Raw genomic sequence first — 22846 nt, 5'->3', positions numbered from 1 at the left:
CAAAAGACACAAAACAAATATTTAGAACGGGAAGCATTCTTAGACTTGTTTTCAATGAGAATGTCAGATCTCTATAACTCACAATTCTATGTGAATTTGGTCAGGTCACCCAAAAAGTTACAGAATGCAGCTTTAACTAATATCGATGAGTAGTAGATGACTTACAAAAATATATCTGAGACACTGGGGTCCCATAAATTAACAACATTTCTTACCTCCTGTTTTCTTTTGTTCTCCGAGGCCTGGTTGGCTTCTCCGAATTTCTTCGCTAATCTAGCAATCTTGGCCTGAAAAAGGGTAAGAAACAGTGAGAACCTGTGAGACTTTCCATTTGTAAGGATTTTAATTAGCATTGCTGAATTTTGTGACTATTGAAAACTATGACTATTGCTGACTATAACCATTGACAACAATTTCTGACTGTTGTGACTATTGTCAAATCGACTTGTAACAGACCCGTTGCTAGTAGTTTAACATGTAGCTAGCTTACCTGTAGTGTGTTAAGGGTGCTCTGGTGTTTTGTGGCACAATCAATCTTTTCTACCCGGTCTTTTAGCTCCTGTAAACCTTGGTCGAAGACGGTGAGCTGCAGCGCCCTCAACCGCTCCTCAACCATTTTCTGCAGAACCTGAGAAGAAGAGAAACGTAGGATGAGTTCAAGATGCAATTTAGGGCTAGATAGTGTGAGGCAATATTGTTTGAGTGGTACTTTATACCTGACTGGGGGTAAAGTCTTAAACCTGGGGGTAAAATGCTAATACGTGAGAACAGGTATCATCAATTCCTGCCAGACCAACCTTTTCAAGTTTTAGGCGACTGCCACCTTTCGCAGTGATTTTCAACTCGAGCTGAGCTTCCAACTCCATGCCCTGCACCTTCTGCCTCTTCCCGTCTCTTTCAACCTTCCCTCCATCTTTCTCGTCACCTTCCAACAGGGGACGCTTCTGTCCAGAAGAGGAGCTCTTTTCCTCCTTCACCTTCACCCCTGTTGAGACGAAGTGTTCTAGGTTTAGTTTAATCAGATTATTTTGGTAAATGGTCATGTGATATAATTTCCTGTGCAGTATGCTTGTGTGTATGTTATTAATTTTAGATTTTTTTCCTGTATTGTTTTATTTGTAAAATGCAAGTATTCCCAGATTATATATTTTGTTATAAATCCCAAAAAGTTTGAAAATGAAACATAGCTGGCATAGTAGTGCCTACTACTATCAGTCAGCTCTGGATGATTTTTCAGGTCTTGCCGATTCTATCATTTCATACCTTTGTCACTTGTGGATGTAGAGGAGGCAAGAGATGAGGTAGAACACCCGGCAACATTCTGTTTCTCCTTTTTCACCTCCTTTTTCACAGAAACTACCTCCATCTTTTCCTCCTTCGTTACTCCTTCCTTCTCTTTCTTCTTCTCTCCCTTCTTCACCACCTCTTCTTTGATGTCCGGATCCGGCTCAGGGGCAGCAGAGGGGGAGGGGGTGCGGACAGGGGAGGTCATGGTAGCGGCTTTAGGGGAGGTCATGGTAGCGGCTTTAGGGGAGGCCATGGTAGCGGCTTTAGGGGAGGAAGGTCTCTCTTCCGTGGAAGTGGAGGTCTCAGAGGCCTTGGTCTCTGTATGGTCCTTGTCCGTATCCGTTTCCATGGCCACAGTGTCTTCTTTCTGCTCTGTCCTCTTTTCCTTCCCAGACTCTTCGTCAGAAGTGGCGAGCGAGACGGGAGAGAACGAAGAGTCCAGAGGATACTGATCCATAGGGGCTTGGTCCTCATGGCTCTTTCCAGTTGTAGTGCAGGCCTCCTGGAGAAGAGAACATCCAGGTAAGTTTGTATTTTAGCCGCCAAACTTAAACACAAAACTTAAATCCTACTTGCGGTGCTTGGACCCCTAACAATGCCAACTTCAACACTTTCCAACTATAACCCCCATTTTCCTTAACTTCCAATGTTTCCCATTTATCCATATTTCATATTTTTTTATATTCCTCTCACTCGTTCTCATACAAACCTCTTTCTCTATCTCAGGTGCTTTCTCTTCTTTCTTGTCTGCCTTTGCCACCTCCATCTCTGTATCCTTTCCTTCCTTGTCCTTATTGGAAGGGGACGTGGAACATTCGTTTTTCTTTCCCTCTTCCTCCATCTTTTTCAGCACGTCGTTTAGGTTGTGGAATGGCGATGATGGGGAGGGAGTGGCATCTTCCTTGGCTTTGGGGCTTTGGGAGGTTGGTGGGGAGGGAGACAACGATAGGGACAGAGCAAGGGGAGGGGATCGAGAGGTCAAGGAGGTAGGGGAGACTGGGGTTGTGGAACGAGACGTCACCGCAACGTCATTTTGCTCTCTGTCTGCCCCCTTCTGTGCATCCTCTGGGTGCGTACCGTTCGTCAGTGGGCTACGGGGAGGGGGAGAGCTGGAATTGGAATTGGACAGGGGCGGGACGGGGGACGACAATGTGCTGTGGAGAGACTCCAGTTGCTGGCGGTCGCTTATCTTCATGGTTTTCCTGGCTCGGAATATCTTCTTCTTCTCTTCTGCCACAGCAACTTCCATTTTAACCTGAGGAATGACAAGGAGGGATGGGGATGTTAGTTGGAACAGGTCAGGAAAGAATCCTCCTCGGGAATGCTAACAGCACCTGCGCCACCCACCTAGCTTCTACCCACTACAATGGGTACAGATGAGCTGTCTTTAAGGCCAAACCGATGTAGTGTTCTGGGACACCACTAGGGGTCACTGTAGAGCCCTGTTGGTATGTTTTTCCCCTCTTTGTTCTATTCTAGAAGATTCTTTTTCACTGTGAGCTCAGCATACAGAACCATTCTATACAGGAGTCAATTTCAGCAGAAAGAGTGACTCAGCAGAAGTCAATCAAAATAGTCTCAAGTCCAGCTTCCTCTCCACTGAAGTTTAGTCCAGCATGTTCGCTCACAACTTCTTGTCCTCAGGATTGCGAACTTGAGATGCCATGTGGTCCAGGGGTGACGAACACACTAACATGACAGAAGACTATACTTTTCACTGTAAGAACACTATCCCTCGCTTCAATTGGCTGACAAGCTTTTGCGTTGTCAAATCCAACACAGCCGGCCCAGTCTGCAGCACGGATATGACATTATCCCAGGGGATGGCAGCAACATTACTTGCTTTCGTCCCTCCCCTTTGCTCTTATTGGTCCTTTTCCTCAACCAATCAGGCCCCCTAGATACAGGCTCCGTTGGCAACAGGGAGGAAGGGTTGTGCAAGGACTGCATGATTTACCTTATACAGTTCCAATTGTCGAACGCATTCCAGCGTCGGGGCTAGGTTCCAATTTGTGCTTATGGAGTTTATATTCCGCTGACAGTCATTTTCTCATAGTAACAGTCACAATATTTAAGAACAATAGGCCAATATACAAAATATGACATTCATATGGATTTTTGTATTTAGTCAAATGTGACCTAGGGGTGTCAGTGGTCCTATATTATATTAGATTTAAAATAATTTCTCACCTGGAGGTTTCCGATCATGGATTTGACACCAAAAGGATCCAATAACCTAGAGGGGGAGGGGGAAAATGTATTTATTATTAATTCAATGTAACGACTTAAAGCACATTTCAGCAACATATAGAGCGTTTCATTAATAAGTACATCATAAAAAAACAAGTTGCAGAAATGTTTTACTAGTCAGGAGATGGTGGCCGTAATAATTGATAATAGCAAAGCTCCTGACAGTTTGACGTTTTACAAGTAGAATATTCCACAATGGCCAAAAACCAGCCAAAAAGGGTAGGCGAGTCTTCACGAATGAGATTTACTATCATTACTTAGGCTTCTGTGCTTCAAGATACATCTTGAAATGTCCAGATAATTGTTTCACAATTTTCTAGAACAACCACCACACACAGAGACAAACTCGCACAACAGGCTTCACACAGAGGATGACGTTGAAAGTACATTTTCGGCACAGAACTGATCAGTTTGTGCAGAAGGCTCCACAGGACCAATAGAGATAAAACATAAAAATAATGAATTCCAAGCTAAAGGCACGGACAAACTACAGTGTGAATAATGGAAGATGATTAGCCATCTGCCTCGCCTGAACACTCCAAATATGAACAGAAACTACAGACAGCAGTCAGAGAAACTGTAAAATACTATAAAAAGTATACATAAAAAGAAAAACTAACTAATACTATACAAAAATATTCAAACTATTTGGTCATAGCAACCTACACATGGAGCAATAGGCCTTTATCCTAGTTACGATACACCATTCTAGTTGACGTAGTGAAACCGTTACCTAGCATTGCTGTCTGATCCCTAGTGATATTTTACTTTCCATAGGGACAGGTTACGCACGTCACTGAATGACATTATCACTCATCAAAATGCAGTAGTTTCCAAATAACGAACACATCTGCGAAACAACAAAATATCCATGATATTGTTGAGGTGAGGAGTAGGTTATTTTTTTCTATTTTCTAAATGTTTCTCAGAAATTGGCAGATACTGCTATCCGAACCAATTGATTTTCACCCAGCATATTAAATTGAGCTAGGTCATCAGGTGCTTTAGTTTGGCCCTGTAAACTCAATAAATTCCAGGCCCAAGAAACTGCATTATTGTATCAGTTCCAGGTACAACAGTCTACTGCATTGTTGCTGCATTGCTGCCTAGACAGACTGCAGTAGACTGCTTAGAGCTATATAAATAGCTGGTGCTGGTGGCCCCACCCCATGTGCCTTTGACTTCAATGTGCAGCCTGGTATCACATGACAAACAGTCACAGAAATTTTACAACATCCGTTAAGCAACCTACACACAGAGAGTGCGTCCTTTACACAGACTGTGCAAACTAAGTTACAGCTCTAGTCAGACAAAGCTGCAGGCTACGCTAGCCTACATACCAATGACACTCTGTTACAACTAAGCGCACAGCTACCCCTCATATCAATACAGATAAGGGGGGTTTGAGTTCTATTTTGAGTTTGATCATTTATCAAACTTTTTTATTATGTCCTTCGACTTAAAAAATGGCCTTAGAATGGATGATGAAAAAATAATACATTCGCCTCATTCATTTACTATATCAACTATTATCATATGATTTTCTCACCCCTGATGAGTTTCCTTGATATAAAACTAATAAGGTGAAATCACATTCTATTATGTTACAACGACTCAGTTCACATTCCAATGTTATTGCACACTGTGCGCAGTCTTCCCCTCCCCCACTCTTTCATTACCCGCGTTCTGGGTTCACTGCAGAAAAAAACAAAATGGCCACCAGCTCTGATGTGTGCGCAGCCAGCCAAGCTGAGCCCTCACACGCTGCTAACTGAACACGCATCCAATCCACTGTAGTACAATAGTGTATCAAGTCACATTCATGTCAATACGTTATTTGCACCATATGCCAAATTTTGCATAGGTTTCGTAAGTCACTTGTATAAAAGGTTAGTTTAAGTTTGGGAAAAAAGTAAAAAAAATATGTAGTTATGATGTACTTCCTCATCCATCCCACATCATTGTGTTAATTTATGCTGATCAATTTTGTTACAATGTATTTAGTTTAGGTATATTTTCTCCTGAAGCTCCCATGATGCGGTTCAAGCTAGTCCTCTGCTGTACTATATACTGCAGCAATTATAGATTGATGTGGGCCATAGATGATTGGTTTCTGGTCTGCAATAGCTGTAAACTGTCCACTGTATACCTCCAAACTGGAGGAAGAAAGACTCCTCATCACCATCTTGTCCTTGCTTCTATTTCTTTGGTAATGTTTGTCTCCTCTGACCAACACTACTGATTTAATAGGTTAGTAGTACTTGACTAGTACGGTGTTTGGTTCATAGCGCACAACAATTCCAGACGGTTATGTGGCCACACAGCAGCACAATTCACAAATGTATGGGCACATCCGGGATTGCAGCACATTATAAATACACTGGCCAAAAGTATGTGGACACCTGCTTGTCAAAAATCTCATTCCAAAATGATGTGCATTCATATGAAGTTGGTCCCCCCTTTGCTGCTAAACCAGCCTACACTCTTCTGGGAAGGCTTTCCACTAGATGTTGGAACATTGCTGCGGGGACTTGCTTCCATTCAGCCACAAGCCACAAGAGCATTAGTGAGGTCGGACACTGATGTTGGGCGATTAGACCTCGCAGTTGGCGTTCCAATTCACCCAAAGGTGTTTTATGGGGTTGAGGTCAGGGCTCTGTGCAGGCCAGTCAAGTTCTTCCACACCAATCTCTACAAACCATTTCTGTATGAACCTTGCTTTGTACACAGGGGTATTGCCATGCTGAAACAGCAAAGGGCCTTCCCAAACTGTTGCCAAAGTTGGAAGCACAGAATCATCTGGAATGCAATTGTACGCTGTAGCGTTAAGATTTCCCTTCACTGGAACTAAGGGGCCAAGCCTGATTCATGAAAAACAGCCCCAGACCATTATTCCTCCACCAAACTTGAGTTGGAACTTTGCATTCAGGCAGGTAGCGTTCTCCTGGCATCCATCAAGCCCAGATTCGTCCGTCGGACTGCCAGATGGTGATATGTGATTTGTCACTCCAGAGAACGTGTTTTCACTGCTCCAGAGTCCAATGGTGGCGAGCTTTACACCACTCCAGCCGATGCTTGGCATTGCGCATGGTGATCTTAGGCTGGTGTGCGCGGATGCTGGGCCATGGAAAGCCATTTCATGCCGCTCCCGACGAACAGTTCTTGTGCTGAAGTTGCTTCCATAGGCAGTTTGAAACTCGGTAGTGAGTGTTGCAACGGAGGACAGACTATTTTTTCACGCTACGTGTTTCAGCACTCGGCGGTCACGTTCTGTGAACTTGTGTGGCCTATCACTTCGCGGCTGGGGCTGTTGTTGCTCCTTGACATTTCCACTTCACAATAACAGCACTTACAGTTGACTGGGGCAGCTCTAGCAGGGCAGACATTTTACCAACTGATTTGTTGGAAAGGTGGCATCCTATGACCGTGCCAAGTTGAAAGTCACAGAGCTTCAGTAAGGCCCTTCTACTGCCAGTGTTTGTCTATGGAGATTGCATGGCTGCGTGCTCGATTTTATAGACCTATCAGCAACAGGTGTAACTGAAAAGTCCATGCACTGGAAAACATCTCAAAATTACGTTTAAAAAGTATGCGGGTAGGCAATTCCTATCATTTGTCAATGTAAAATACTGCTGATCTTACAACTATAAGCATAGGGCAATACGAACACAAATTAAATACGAACACAAATTAAATAAACTCTTGACTGTCTTGCTACACAGCAGTGAGAGGATATGGTCAAACCAAAAAGTTAGCAGAGACGGGCTGGGCTTCAAGCCTAGTCCAAGATACAGTTTTATTTAGTAAATGTTTTCTCCTGTTAATCAGAGGCTTTTAATCCAAGTACAGAGTGCTCACATGTTCTGTTGCTATGCCTATGTGAGCTGTATCTTCAGGCTACCGGCATACATTTCAGGAACTCCATTCAGATGACTATTTCAGTGTTAATTCCCTTCGATTTCAGATCTCTCAAGACACAGGAAAATGGAGGCTATCGCTCGCAGCAATGTTGAGTAAATATTTTAAGTTGAATTTTACATTCACGACTGATTTAAGTGACCTAGGTGGTCTGCAGAAATCTTCAAGAATTCCTCCACTTACTTTTCACTGCTTCAACAAAGACTAATGACAGCCTCAGAATAATGAGACGTTTGTTAACTGGACTCAATCCAAGATGATCTGCACCTTTCATACCCCAGGAGTGTTTTCAATCAGTAGCAAGGCGGGAAGAGTCATGCAACATGAGTTTTGATTAGCATTGCTATCCCAGTGTTGGATATTTGTCACATTTACAGTTTTATTTTCTAAGATCCCAAAAGAACTCCATTAGCCAGGAAAACAATAGGAGAACATTTTGGTAGATATGAAGATATCACCTTCCTGTTTAAGATCCTGTGCTTGTTCCAGTGCCAATGATTATTCAATACAGTTTTCACTTGTCAGACAAAAGTTTTTTACATATTCAAACATAATGCTTAAGGCTTCCAGCATTCTCTCCAAACTGTTCTGACCCTTTCACTTCCTCTCACAAATAGCAGGGCATGAAAATCTAAATGCCAAAAATGCTACTTTACGAATACAGAAAATATATACAAATATTTCACCTAATACAAAACAAACAGCCCCATTGCACAATATATTATTTAAAAATAACACACAAAAACGTATATTATCTACGTTTCGGAATCGTGGTTACTGTAGCACTCTTTAACAAAAAAATAAATACATTTCAACAGTAGCCAAGTTAAATACTGAAATGTAGTCCAAGATACTAGTCAGAATAGAGCAACATGGGTATAGGTGTACAAGATTCTTTAAAATCTAAAATTCAAGTAAACCTTGAACAGTAGTCGGGAGAAGTAGGCCTTCCGTTGGACAGAGGTCTTGCGCGCGATTTGTTCGGCTGTGTTGAGGGAACTAGCAACAGCAGAGGGAGGAAGAAAAAAAGCATGAGGGTGAGGGAGGCTAAGGTTGGACTGTTCCATCTGTTTCAGCATAGAATGTACTTGTGCAAGGTTGTGCACACAGTGAAACCGTCATAGTCTCAGCCTCATGGCTCAACACAGGAAAAACTGACCCAGCACAGGCTGACAAACAACACAATGTAACACCTTCAGAACAAAAGGATGGAAACAAAATGATCCTCCCCTTTAGGATTTCCAGAGTGGCCATACTAAAACCTATTAAAACAAATGCAAAATATCCCTTTTTAGTAACTTTGGCAGAAGCACGCAGCACAAAGACTGCTTTTTTGCCAGCAAAAAAAAACTCAGGCTAGAAGCGCAGTCAGTACTAGAGTGCACAGCCTGACACACTTAGTACCACCCCTCCCCCACACTAGCACAGTTTAACGCTGCATGGAAAATTACAGCCTAGCTAGGACTAAACCACTCTGAAAGAAGTAGGGGGGAAATATTTGTTTCTAACTAGAGAGGGTGGTAGAGAGAGAACCGTTTAATTAACCACCAGAAATCTAGACTACTTCTGTCGTAAAATAAGAACGCAGGTGAAAATAAGGACCTTTCCCTGTAATGATTTTTAAAAAGCCTGAGAGAGTATATAACCTTAGACACCATAGTCAAATGTATCAATGTTTACGAGTTGTACAATTTGACAAATATCAATCAATACAGGGATCAACCATGTTCCTTGTACCTGAACACCAGTATGGAATATTAGGGCAGCTGAGCACACTATACACTACCTTCGGAAAGTATTCAGACCCCTTGACTTGTTTCACATTACAGCCTTATTCTAAAATTGATTAAATAACAAATTCCCAGCAATCTACAAACAATACCCCATAATGACAAAGCGAAAACAGGTTTAGATTTTTTGCATACAGAAATACTTTATTTACATAAGTATTCAGAGCATTTGCTATGAGACTCAAAATGTATCTCCGGTGCATCCTGTTTTCAGTGATCATCCCTGAGTTGTTTCTACAACTTGAATCCACCTGTGGTAAATTCAATTGATTGGACATGATTTGGAAAGGCATATACCCGTCTATATAAGGTCCCACAGTTGGCAGCGCATGTTAGAGTAAAAACCAAGCCATGAGGTCGAAGGAATTGTCTGTAGAGAGATGAAACAGGAGTGTCAAGGCACAGATCTGGGGAAGGGAACCAAAACTTTTCTGCAGCATTGAAGGTACAAGAACAAAGGGGAACTTAAATGGAAGAAGTTGGAACCACCAAGAAAAAGAGCTGGATGCCCGGGCAAACTGAGCAATTGGGGGAGAAAGGCCTTGGTCAGGGAGGTGATCAAGAACCCGATGGTGACTCTGACAGAGCTCCAGATTCCTCTGTGGAGATGGTTGTCCTTCTGGAAGGTTCTCCCATCTCTGCAGCACTCCACCAATCAGGACTTTATGGTAGAGTGGCCAGATGGAAGCCACTCCACAGTAAAAGGCACATAACAGCCCGCTTGTAGTTTGCCAAAAGGCAACTAAAGGACTCACAGACCATGAGAAACAAGATTCCCTGGTAGGATGAAACCAAGATTGAATTATTTGGCCTGAATGCCAACCATCACATCTGAAGGAAACCTGGCACCATCCCTACGGTGAAGCATGGTGGTAGCAGCATCATGCTGTGGGGATGTTTTTCAGCAGCAGGGACTGGGAGAGTAGTCAGCATCAAGGGAAAGATGAATGTAGCAAAGTACAGAGAGATCCTTGATGAAAACCTGCACCAGAGTGCTCAGGACCTCAGACTGGGTGCGAAGGTTTACCTTCCAACAGGACAACAACCCTAAGCACACAGCGCACGAGTGGCTTCGGGACAAGTCTCTGAATGTCCTTGAGTGGCCCAGCCAGAGCCCGGACCTGAACCCGATCGAACATCTCTGGAGAGACCTGAAAATAGCTGTGCAGCGACGCTCCCCATCCAACCTGACAGAGATTGAGAGGTTCTGCAGAGAAGAATGGGAGAAACTCCCCAAATACAGGTGTGTCAAGCTCATAGCGTCCTAACCAATAAGACTTGAGGCTGTAATCGCTACCAAATGTGCTTCAAAGTAAAGGCTATGAATACTTATGCACATGCGGGGGGAGAAAAATAGAAGAACCTGTTTTTGCTTTGTCATTACAGGGTATTGTGTGTAGATTCATGAAGAGAAAAAACAATTTAATCAATTTTAGAATAAGGCTGTAACCTAAATACTTTCCGAAGGCACCGTAGATAGAAAAGACACAAAGATAACACAGGTGAAAACACACAATTTCTGAGAAGAAAGTGTGATAAAATTGTTTAGAAATAAGGATTTTACTTAACAGACCTAACGTAATCACTAACGGCAATAGCAATACAATGATAAAGCGAACATGCACACAAAAAGACGGTTGTTGATTGTTTTTTACTCATTGTTGAGAGTCAGGACTAAACTGTTTTATGTGCTTAGATTACATGTTCTTGGATTACATGACAAACCCAAAAATAGATTGTTTAAAAATGCTGCTGCTATTACAGTTATTCAGTAAAACACTAGCCAGCTAATAGCTCACTGCGTAGTATGCCCATCCCCCACTCCCTTCCTCTTTCATAGACTGCGTGAGGACTGCCAGCAGAAACTCAAAATGTCCGCCAGTTCTGCTGCTGTGCACAGTCAGGTTTAGCACTTGGCAGCTGTTGGCTGAAACATTCACTTGTGCAGGAGGACGAGAGTTTAAACTCCTCCCATTTTACTCTAAACATAATAATACACTGAACAAAAACAAGCAAAAATGTCAAAGATTTTACTGAGTTACAGTTCATATAAAGAAATGAGTCAATTTAAAAAGAGGTAGGGGCATAGATCAGAAAACCAGTCAGTATGTGGTGTAACCACCAATTGCCTCATGCAGTGCAACATCTCCTTCACATAGAGGTTATCAGGCTGTTGATTGTGGCCTGTGGGATCTGGATCACGCGGTCGTACATGATCTGTACACAAATTGTGTACAGATCCTTGCGACAAGGGGCCGTGCATTATGCTGAAACAAGACGTGATGCCGGCAGATCTTCATGCATTCAAATCGCAAACGATAAAATGCAATTGTGTTCATAGCTTATGCCTGCTCATAACATAACCCCAACGCCACTATGGGGTACTCTGTTCATAACGTTGACATCAGCAAACCACTCGCCCACACATACACGCTACACTGTCTGCAAGGTACAGTTGAAATCGGGATTCATCCGTGAAGAGCAGACTTCTGCAGCGTATCAGTGGTCATCGAAGGGAGGCTATTCCCACTGAAATCGGTTATGACGCAAAACTGCAGTCAGGTCAAGACCCTGGTAAGGACAACGAGCACGCAGATGATTTTTCCGAGACAGTTTGTGCAGAAATTCTTTGGTTGTGCAAACCCACAGTTTCATCAGCTGTCCGGGTGGCTGGTCTCATCGAGGATCCCACAAGTGAAGAAGCCGGATGTGGAAGTCCTAGGCTGCCGTGGTTACACGTGGACTGCGGATGTGATGTCGGTTGGACATACTACAAATCTAAAACAACGTTGGAAACGGCTTATGGTAAAAAAAAAAATATATATATATATATATATATATATATATATATATATATATATATATATATATATATATATATATATATATATATATATATATATATATATATATATAAAAAATTCTCTGGCAACAGCTCTGGTGGACATTCCAGCAGTCAGCATGCCAATTGCACACTCCCTCAAAACTTGACATTGGTGACAAAAATGCACATTTTAGAGTGGCCTGTTAATGATCATGCTGTTTAATCAGCTTCTTGATATGCCACACCTGTCAGGTGGATGGATTATCTTGGCAAAGGAGAAATGCTCACTAACAGGGATGTAAACAAATTTATGCACAAAATGAGAGAAATAAGCTTTTTGTGCATATGGAAAATGTCAGATCTATTTTTCAGCTCAGGAAACATGTGACCAACAGCTTACATGTTGTGTTCATATTTTTCTTCATTATACATACAACGGGGATTGTACACAAATATCGCAATTTGTAACATTATTTGTCTCATGTATTGAATCCTTTTAGTAACAAAGAAACCAAAAGATCGCTGACTCTTTGATGGAAATACTGATTTGACCAAAATGTCCTCCGAATGGATGATGAAAAATTATGTTCAGTAACATTTTTCCTCATAACTTTACAATAAAAATTATTAACATGTTAAAAAAAACTAAAAAAGGTGAAATCACATCCTGTTATGTTACAACAGCGCTGTTCACATTCCACTGTTATTGCACAGTGCTCGTAGTCCTCCCCTCCCCCACTCTTTCATTACCCGCGTTCTGGATTCACTGCAGAAAAAACAAAATGGCCACCAGCTCTGCTGTGTGCACAGCCAGAGCCCTCACAGGCTACTAACTGAACACATTCAATCCACTGAATCAAGTTACATCACCTCCATGTTAATAAAGTATTTGCTCTGTATGCCAATTTTGCAGTCGGTTTCATTTGCTTTTTTTATTTGTATAAAAAGTTAGTTTGCTTTTTACAAAATGTATATTTTTTCAAAGTAGTTATGATGTACTTCCTCCTCCATCCCACCATTTTCTGTTAGGTTATGCTGATCAATTAGTTAAATGTATTTCATTTGGGTATATTTTCTCCTGAAGGTCCATGATGCGGTTCAAGCTAGTCCTACGCTGTACTATATACTGCAGCAATTATAGATTGATGTGGGCCATAGATGATTGGTTTCTGGTCTGCAATAGCTGTAAACTGTCCACTGTATACCTCCAAACTGGAGGGAAAAAAAGACTCCTCATCACCATCTTGTTCTTGCTTCTATTCCTTTGGTAATGTTTGTCTCCTCTGACCAACACTAGTGATTTACTAGGCTAGTAGTACTTGACTAGTACTGTGTTCTGTTCATAGCTCATAACAATTCTAGAGGGGTATGTGGCTACACAGCAGCACAACAATTCAGATGTGTAAAATCAGGGAAAGACTTGACAATTTATCGGCATATCTCTGATTGCAGCGCATTATAAATATCTTTCCAGTGATCTGCCCATTCCTGAATTCATCCGTATGACAACACAGGCACCGGCTAACGTCTCAAAATTACTTTTAAAAACTATTTGGTTATTCAGGAAGGCAATTTTTCTCATTTGTCATTGTAAAACACTGCTGATCTTTAAAATCATTAGCATCGGGCAATAAGAAGAAAAAAAACCTGTCTTGAAGGTTTGGATAAACCAAAAAGTTAGCAGAGTTAGGATGGGCTCCAAGCCGTAGTCCATACTACATTTTATTTAGTGAATGTTTTCTCCTGTTAAATGAGTGCCCTAATGTTCTGTTGCTAGGCCTATGTGAGCTGCATCCTCAGGCTGATGGAATACATTTCAAAAACTATTTTCAGATTAGAATTTCTGTGAAAATTCCCTCTGCTTTCAGATCTCTCCCAATACACAGGCAAAGGTAGGCGATCAGTCTCAGCAATGTTGATGAAACATTGTATGTTGAATTTCACAACTGATTTGGCTGAGGTAGGTGGTCTGCAGAAAACTTCAAGAATTCCTGCTCTTACTTCAGTGCCTCGACAAGAACAAATTACTGTTGACAGCTCTGAATAATGACCTTGGACTTGATGCAAGCTCATTTCTACCTTTCAAACCTTAGGTGTGTTTTTCAATTAGTGGCAAGGCGGGAGGAACCACGCAACACAAGCTTTGATAAGTGTTCATATCCCAGCGTTGATCAGAGACCGTTTGTGGTTTTGTAGCATTAATATTTTTTTTCTAACATTCCCATAGAACTCCATTAGCCAGGAAAACAATAGGAGAAAATATTGGTAGATATAGAGATATCAACTTCCTATTAAAGCTCCTGTTCTTGTTCCGGTTCCAATGATGATTCAAGACCTTTTTCACTTGTCAGACAAATATTTTTACACATCAAGACTGGTTGAAAAGCATTGCTGCTAACACAATACTTCAGACATCCAGCATTCCCCCCCAACTCTTTTGATACTCTCATTGTCCACAAATAGCAGGGCATGGACAATCTAAATGTCAAAGCTGCTACTTTTTTACTAGAGAAAATAAATAAAAATACTTTTTCCTAATACAAAACATAAATACAGCGCTATTGTAAAAAATATTAGAAAATAATTAACACTTCATAAAAAACATCTACGTTTTGGAATTGGGGTTCGCACAGCACTCCTTCACGGAACAAAAAAATATAACAATATCCAAGTTCAATACTAAAATGTCGCCCAAGATACTAGTCAGCATTCGCGTGAAACTGAAAGCGCGAACCACTGCTTTTAAATCAGGGCAAGGTGACCGGAAACATGAACGAATACAAACAGTGTAGCTATTCCCTCCGCAAGGCAATCAAACAAGCTAAGCGTCAGTATAGAGACAAAGTAGAGTCGCAATTCAACGGCTCAGACACAAGAGGTATGTGGAAGGGTCTACAGTCAATCACGGATTACAAAAAGAAAACCAGCCCAGTCACGGACCAGGATGCCTTGCTCCCAGGCAGACTAAATAACTTTTTTGCCCGCATTGAGGGCAATACAGTGCCACTGACACGGCCCGCAACCAAAACATGCGGACTCTCCTTCACTGCAGCAGAGGTGAGTAAAACATTTAAACGTGTTAACCCTCGCAAGGCTGCAGGCCCAGACGGCATCCCCAGCCGCGCCCTCAGGGCATGCGCAGACCAGCTGGCTGGTGTGTTTACGGACATATTCAATCGATCCCTATCCCAGTCTGCTGTTCCCACATGCTTCAAGAGGGCCACCATTGTTCCTGTTCCCAAGAAAGCTAAGGTAACTGAGCTAAACGACTACCGCCCCGTAGCACTCACTTCCGTCATCATGAAGTGCTTTGAGAGACTAGTCAAGGACCATATCACCTCCACCCTACCTGACACCCTAGACCCACTCCAATTTGCTTACCGCCCAAATAGGTTCACAGACGATGCAATCTCAACCACACTGCACACTGCCCTAACCCATCTGGACAAGAGGAATACCTATGTGAGAATGTTGTTCATCGACTACAGCTCAGCATTTAACACCATAGTACCCTCCAAACTCGTCATCAAGCTCGAGACCCTAGGTCTCGACCCCGCCCTGTGCAACTGGGTACTGTACTTCCTGACGGGCCGCCCCCAGGTGGTGAGGGTAGGTAACAACATCCCCACCCCGCTGATACTCAACACTGGGGCCCCACAAGGGTGCGTTCTGAGCCCTCTCCTGTACTCCCTGTTCACCCACGACTGCGTGGCCATGCACGCCTCCAACTCAATCATCAAGTTTGCGGACGACACAACAGTGGTAGGCTTGATTACCAACAACGACGAGACGGCCTACAGGGAGAAGGTGAGGGCCCTCGGAGTGTGGTGTCAGGAAAATAACCTCACACTCAACGTCAACAAACTAAGGATATGATTGTCGACTTCAGGAAACAGCAGAGGGAACACCCCCCTATCCACATCAATGGAACAGTAGTGGAGAGGGTAGTAAGTTTTAAGTTCCTTGGCGTACACATCACAGACAGACTGAATTGGTCCACCCACACAGACAGCATCGTGAAGAAGGCGCAGCAGCGCCTCTTCAACCTCAGGAGGCTGAAGAAATTCGGCTTGTCACCAAAAGCACTCACAAACTTCTACAGATGCACAATCGAGAGCATCCTGGCGGGCTGTATCACCGCCTGGTACGGCAACTGCTCCACCCACATCCGTAAGGCTCTCCAGAGGGTAGTGAGGTCTGCACAACGCATCACCGGGGGCAAACTACCTGCCCTCCAGGACACCTACACCACACGATGTCACAGGAAGGCCATAAAGATCATCAAGGACAACAACCACCCGAGCCACTGCCTGTTCACCCCGCTATCATCCAGAAGGCGAGGTCAGTACAGGTGTATCAAAGCAGGGACCGAGAGACTGAAAAACAGCTTCTCTCTCAAGGCCATCAGACTGTTAAACAGCCACCACTAACATTGAGTGGCTGCTGCCAACACTGACTCAACTCCAGCCACTTTAATAAGGGGAATTGATGGAAATTGATGTAAAATATATCACTAGCCACTTTAAACAATGCTACTTAATATAATGTTTACATACCCTACATTATTTCTCTCATATGTATATGTATATACTGTACTCTATACCATCTACTGCATCTTTATGTTATACATGTATCACTAGCCACTTTAAACTATGCCACTTTGTTTACATACTCATCTCATACGTATATACAGTACTCGATACCATCTACTGCATCTTGCCTATGCCGCTCTGTACCATCACTCATTCATATATCTTTATGTACATATTCTTTATCCCTTTACACTTGTGTGTATAAGGTAGTAGTTTTGGAATTGTTAGCTAGATTACTCGTTGGTTATTACTCCATTGTCGGAACTAGAAGCACAAGCATTTCGCTACGCTCACATTAACATCTGCTAACCATGTGTATGTGACAAAGAAAATTTGATTTGATTTGAATAGAGCAACACCCTTATAGGTGTACAACATTCTTCAAAAAAAGTTCAAGTAAACCTTGAACAGGAGTAGTCTGGAGAAGGCCTTCCGTTGGACAGAAATCGTACAAGTGATTCATTTGGCTGTGTTGATTGAGGGAACTAGCAACAGCAGAGGGAGGAAGAAAAAAAGCAGGAGGGTGAGGGGGGCTAAGGTTGGACTGTTCCATCTGTTTCAGCCTAGAGTGTCCTTGTGCAAAGTTGTGCACACAGTGAAACTGCCATAGTCTCAGCCTAATGGCTCAACACAGCCAGCATAGGCAACACTGACCCAGCACAGGCTGACAAACTGCACAATGTAACACCCTCAGAACAAAACATATGGAAACAAAAGGATTTTCTCCCTTTGGGATTTACCTCAGGGTAGCCATAATAAAAGCTACAACAATACATGTAAATATTTTTAGTAAATTTAGCAGAAGCATGCAGCACAGACATCTTTTTGCCTGCAAAAAAAACAAGGCTAGCAACACAGTCAGTACTAAAGTGCACAGCCTGACACACTTAGTACCACCCCTCCCCCACCCTAGCAGTCTGCAGCTGCATGGAAAACTACAGCCTAGCTAGGACTAAACCATTCAGGTAGAAGTAGGGGGAGGATGTTTTTTTATAACTGGAGAGGGAGGTCGAGAGAACCATTTAATTAACCACCAGAAATCTAGACTACTTCTGTCCTAAAATAAGAACGCAAATGAAAAAAAGAACCTTTGGTGTAATGTAAAAAAATTTTTTTAAATGAAAAGCCTGAGCGAGCATATAATCTTAGACACCATAGTTAACTGTATCAATGTTTACGAGTTGTAAAACTTGACAAATATCAATCAATACAGGGATCAATCATGTTCCTTGTACCTTAACACCATTATGGAATATAGATAGAAAAGGTACACAAGTAACACAGGTGTAACACAATTTCTGAGAAGTGTGATAATTGTTTAGAAATAAGTATTTGTATTAATTAAAAAGGTTGATAATCACTAATGGCAATAGCAATACAATGATAAAGCGAACATGCATAAAATAATATGGTAGTTGATAGTTTACTCCTTCTTGAGAGTCAGGACTATGTTTTCTGTTTCCTGCATAGTTCTTGGATTACAAGGTGAAACCAAAAATAGATAATTTAAAAATGCTGCTGATATTACAGTTATTCAGTAGAACTAACACTAGCCAGCTAATAGCTCACTGCGTAGTATTCCCATCCCCCACTCCCTTCCTCTTTCATAGACTGCGCGAGGACTGCCAGCAGAAACTCAAAATGTCCACCAGTTCTGCTGCTGTGCACAGTCAGGTTTAGCACTTGGCAGCTGTTGGCTGAAACATTCACTTGTGCAGGAGGACTAGAGAGATTAAACTCCTCCTACTTTTAGGTATCATTTTACACTTCACATAATTATACACTTAACAAAAACAAGCAAAAATTTCAAAGATTTTACTGAGTTACAGTTCATATAAGGAAATGAGTCCATTCAAATGAATTAATTAATTAATTGGGCCCTCATCTATGGATTTTACATTTTTGGATATATATTTGTTGGTCACATTTCTTTAAAAAGAGGTAAGGGCATTGATCAGAAAACTAGTCAGTATCTGGTGTGAACACCAATTAGCCTCATGCAGCGCGACACATCTCCTTCGCATAGAGGTTATCAGGCTGTTGATTGTAGCCTGTGGAATGTTGTCCCACTCCTTTTCAATGGCTGTGTGAAGTTGATGGATATCGGAGGGATCTGGACCACGCTGTCGTACACATTGATCCAGAGCATCCCAAACATGCTCAATTGGTGACATGTCTTGTGAATATGTAGGCCATGGAAGGACTGGGACATTTTCAGCTTCCAGAAATTGTGTACAGATCTTTGAGACATGGGGCTGTGCCTTATCATGCTGAAACATGAGGTGATGGCGGCAGATCTTTGTGCATTCAAATCACAAATTATAAAATGCAATTGTGTTCATTGTGTGCAGCTTATGCCTGCCCGTACCATAACCCCAATGGCACCCTGGGGCACTCTGTTCACAACGTTGACATCAGCAAACCACTCGCCCAAACGACGTCATACACTCTACGCTCTCTGCCATCTGTCCGGTACAGTTGAAATCGGGATTCATCCGTGAAGAACACACTTCTGCAGCATGCCAGTGGCCATCGAATGGAGCCTTTTCCCACTGAAATCAGTTACGACGCAAAACTGCAGTCAGGTCAAGACCCGGGTGATGACAACGAGCACGCAGATGAGCTTCCCGAGACTGTTTCTGGCAGCGTGTGCAGACATTCTTTGGTTGTGCAAACCCATGGTTTTATCAGCTGTCCGGGTGGCTGGTCTCATCGACAATCCCACAGGTGAAGAAGCCGAATGTGGAGGTCCTGGGCTGGCATGGTTAAAAGTGGTCTGCGGTTGTGAGGCCAGTTGGATGTACTGCCAAATTCTCTAAAACGACGCTGGAGCGGCTTATGGTAAAGAAATGAACATTACATTTTCTGGCAACAGCTCTGTTGGACATTCCTGCAGTCAGCGTGCCAATTGCACACTCTCTCAAAACTTGAGACATGTGGCATTGTATTGTGTGTCAAAAATGCACATTTTAGAGTGGCATTTTATTTTCCCCAGCAGAAGGTGCACCTGTGTAATGATCATGATGTTTAATCAGCTTCTTGATATGCCACATGTCAGGTGGATGGATTATCTTGACAAAGGAGAAATGCTCACTAACAGGGATGTAAACTAATTGGTCAACAAGATGAGAAAAATAAGCTTTTGGTGCATATGGAACATTTCTGGGATCTTTTATTTCACCTCATGAAACATGAGACCAACACTTCATATGTTGCATTCATATTTTTGATCCTACCGAAAGATTGAGAATAACATTATTTGTCTCTTGTATGGACTATTGCTAACAAAGGAACCAAAAGATTGCACTACTGATTTTACCCAAATGTCTTCGAATGGATGATGAAAAATAGTTTAGTCACCTTTTCCCTAGACTTTACAATAAGAATTTTTAACATGTTATTTTCTAATCTCTGATGAGTTTCCTTGATATAAAACGAATGAGGTGAAATCACATCCTATTATGTTACAATGGCGCTGTTCACATTCCAATGTTACTGCACAGTGCACGTCATTTCCCCTCCCCAATCCTCTTTCATTACCCGCGTTCTGGATTCACTGCAGAAAAAAACAAAATGTCCGACAGTTCTGCTGTGTGCACTGCCAGGCTGAGCCCTCACACACTACTAACTGAACACATATCCAATCCACTGTAGTACAACAGTGCATCAACTTACATCACCTTCATGTTAAATTATTTGCTCTGTATGCCAATTTCACATAGATGGTTTTGTTCGTTTTTATTTGTATAAAAAGTAGGTTAGGTTTGCTTTTTACAAATTGTATATTTTTTCTAAAGTAGTTATTATGTACTTCCTCATCCATCCCACACCATTTTCTGTTTGGTTATGCTGATCAATTAGGTTAAATGTATTTCGTTTGGGTAAATTTTCCTCCTGAAGCTCCCATAATGCGGTTCAAGCTAATCCTCCGCTATGCTATATACTACAGCATTTACTGATTGATGTGGGCCATAGATGATTGGTTTCTGGTCTGCAATAGGTGTCAACTGTCCACTGTAGGAAAAAAAAGACGCCTCATCACCATCTTGTCCTTGCTTCTATTCCATTGGTAATGTTTGTCTCCTCTGACCAACACTAGTGCTTTACTAGGCTAATAGTACTTGACTAGTACTGTGTTCTGTTCAAAGCTCACAACAATTCCAGAGGGATATGTGGCTACACAGCAGCACAATTCACAGGTGTGTAAAATCAGGGAAAGGCTTGAAAATTCATGGGCACATCTGTGATTGCAGCGCATAATAAATATCTTTCCAGCGATCTGCCCATTCCTGATTTCATCCGTATGACAACACAGGCACTGGCAAACAACTGAAAATTACTTTTAAAAACTATGCAGGAAGGCAAGTCCTCTCATTTGTCATTGTAAAATAGTACTGATCTTTCAATCATTAGCATTAGCATAGGGCAATACGAAGTAAAAAGTGAATAAATACAACTTGCCTGCCTTGCTACACAGCAGTGAGAGGATATGGTCAAACCAAAAAGTTAGCAGAGACGGGCTGGGCTTCAAGCCTAGTCCAAGATACAGTTTTATTTAATGAATATTCTCTCCTGTTAAATAAGGCCCTGATCCAAGTGCAGAGTGCTCTAATGTTCTGTTGCTAGACCAATGTGAGCTGCATCCTTAGGCCGATGGCATACATTTCAGGAACTCCTTTCAGATTACAATTTCTGTGAAAATTCCCTCCCCTTTTAGATCTCTCCCAATGCACAAGGTAGACGATCAGTCTCAGCAATGTTGAGTAAACATTGTACGTTGAATTTTACATTCACAACTGATTTGGCTGAGGTGGGTGGTCTGCAGAAATCTTCAAGAATTTCTCCACTGCCTCGACAAGCACAAATGACTTAACAGCCTCTGAATAATTAGACTTTTGTTAATTGGACTCGATCCAAGATGATCTCTACCTTTCAAACGTCAGGTGTGATTTTCAATTAGTGGCAAGGTGGGAGGAGCCATGCAACATGAGCTTTGATCAGTGTTCATATCCCAGTATTGATCAGAGACAGTTTGTGGTTTTATCGCCTTTTAAAGTTCATTTTCTAAGATCCTTATTTGACTCAATTAGCCGGTTAACTAAGAGGAGAAAATATTGGTAGATATGAAGGGATCACTTTCCTGTTCAAGCTCGTGTTCTTGTTCTGGTGCCAATGATGATTCAATATCTTTTTCACTTGTCAGACAAAAAGTTTTTACACATTCTAAATTGTAGCAAAGCATTGCTGCCAACACAATACTTAATGTTTCTAGTATTGTCCCCCAACTGTTCAGACCCTCTCACTTCCTATCACACAAATAGCTGGACATAAATATCTAAATGTCAAACATTTGCATATGTTTTATACCCCCCCAAAAAATACAAATGTTCCTAAGACAAAAACACACAATGACCAAATACAACGCCATTAGTGTTACATAAATAACAACAAAAAAAAAACACATTATCTACGTTTTGGAAGAATTGTTAGCGTAGCACTCTTTAGCGAACAAACAAAAAATAGAATACTGAAGTGTAGATACTAGTCAGAATAGAGTAACTTGGCTGTTTAAAAATATACATATAAAAATTTAAGTAAACCTTGAAAAGGAGTAGTCTGGAGAAGTAGGCCTTCCATTGGACAGAGGTTATACGCGTGATTCGTTTAGCTGTGTTGAGGGAACTAGCAACAGCACAGGAAGGAAGAAAAAAAAAGTGGGAGGGTGAGGGGGGCTGAGGTCGGACTGTGCCATCTGTTTCAGCATAGTGTGTTCTTTTGCAAGGTTGTGCACACGGGCGCACAGTGAAACCATCACAGTCTCATCGCTAAACACGGCCAGCACAGGCAACACTGACCCAGCACAGACTGACTAACTGCACAATGTAACACCCTCAGAACAAAAGGTAATTTTTTGCCTTTAGGATTTACCTCACAATGGCCATCTTAAAAGTTACTACAACAAATGCAAAATATACTACTTATTTAGTAACTTGGCAGAAGCATGCAGCACAGACTTCTTTTTGCCCGCAAAAAAACAGGCTAACAGCACAGTCAGTGCTAAAGTGCACAGCCTGACACACTTAGCGGCCACCCCTCCCCCACCCACCCTGGCAGTCTGCAGCAGCATGGAAATTTACAGCCTAGCTAGGACTAAACCATTCTGACAGAGGTAGGGGGAAGATATT

The 22846-nt window shown here is 42.0% G+C and overlaps 1 protein-coding gene across 2 annotated transcripts in view; it reads right to left on the bottom strand.

The window, feature by feature from the left end:
* Nucleotides 1-22846, bottom strand: part of LOC110485708 (activating transcription factor 7-interacting protein 1) — a 60892-nt gene that overhangs the window by 20091 nt on the left and 17955 nt on the right. For both annotated transcript variants that reach the window (XM_021556846.2, XM_036940349.1), the window contains exons 2-7: nt 3478-3523; nt 1997-2542; nt 1264-1789; nt 798-985; nt 491-628; nt 216-287 (exon numbers count right to left, since the gene is read on the bottom strand). In XM_021556846.2, coding sequence (XP_021412521.2) covers nt 216-287; nt 491-628; nt 798-985; nt 1264-1789; nt 1997-2542; nt 3478-3495 — 1488 coding nt within the window. In that variant the 5' untranslated portion in view covers nt 3496-3523. The remainder of the gene's footprint in view (nt 1-215; nt 288-490; nt 629-797; nt 986-1263; nt 1790-1996; nt 2543-3477; nt 3524-22846) is intronic.

The sequence above is a fragment of the Oncorhynchus mykiss genome, chromosome 13, assembly GCF_013265735.2.
Source record: "Oncorhynchus mykiss isolate Arlee chromosome 13, USDA_OmykA_1.1, whole genome shotgun sequence".
Taxonomy (NCBI): domain Eukaryota; kingdom Metazoa; phylum Chordata; class Actinopteri; order Salmoniformes; family Salmonidae; genus Oncorhynchus; species Oncorhynchus mykiss.
This window is presented reverse-complemented; position numbering and strand designations above follow the sequence as displayed.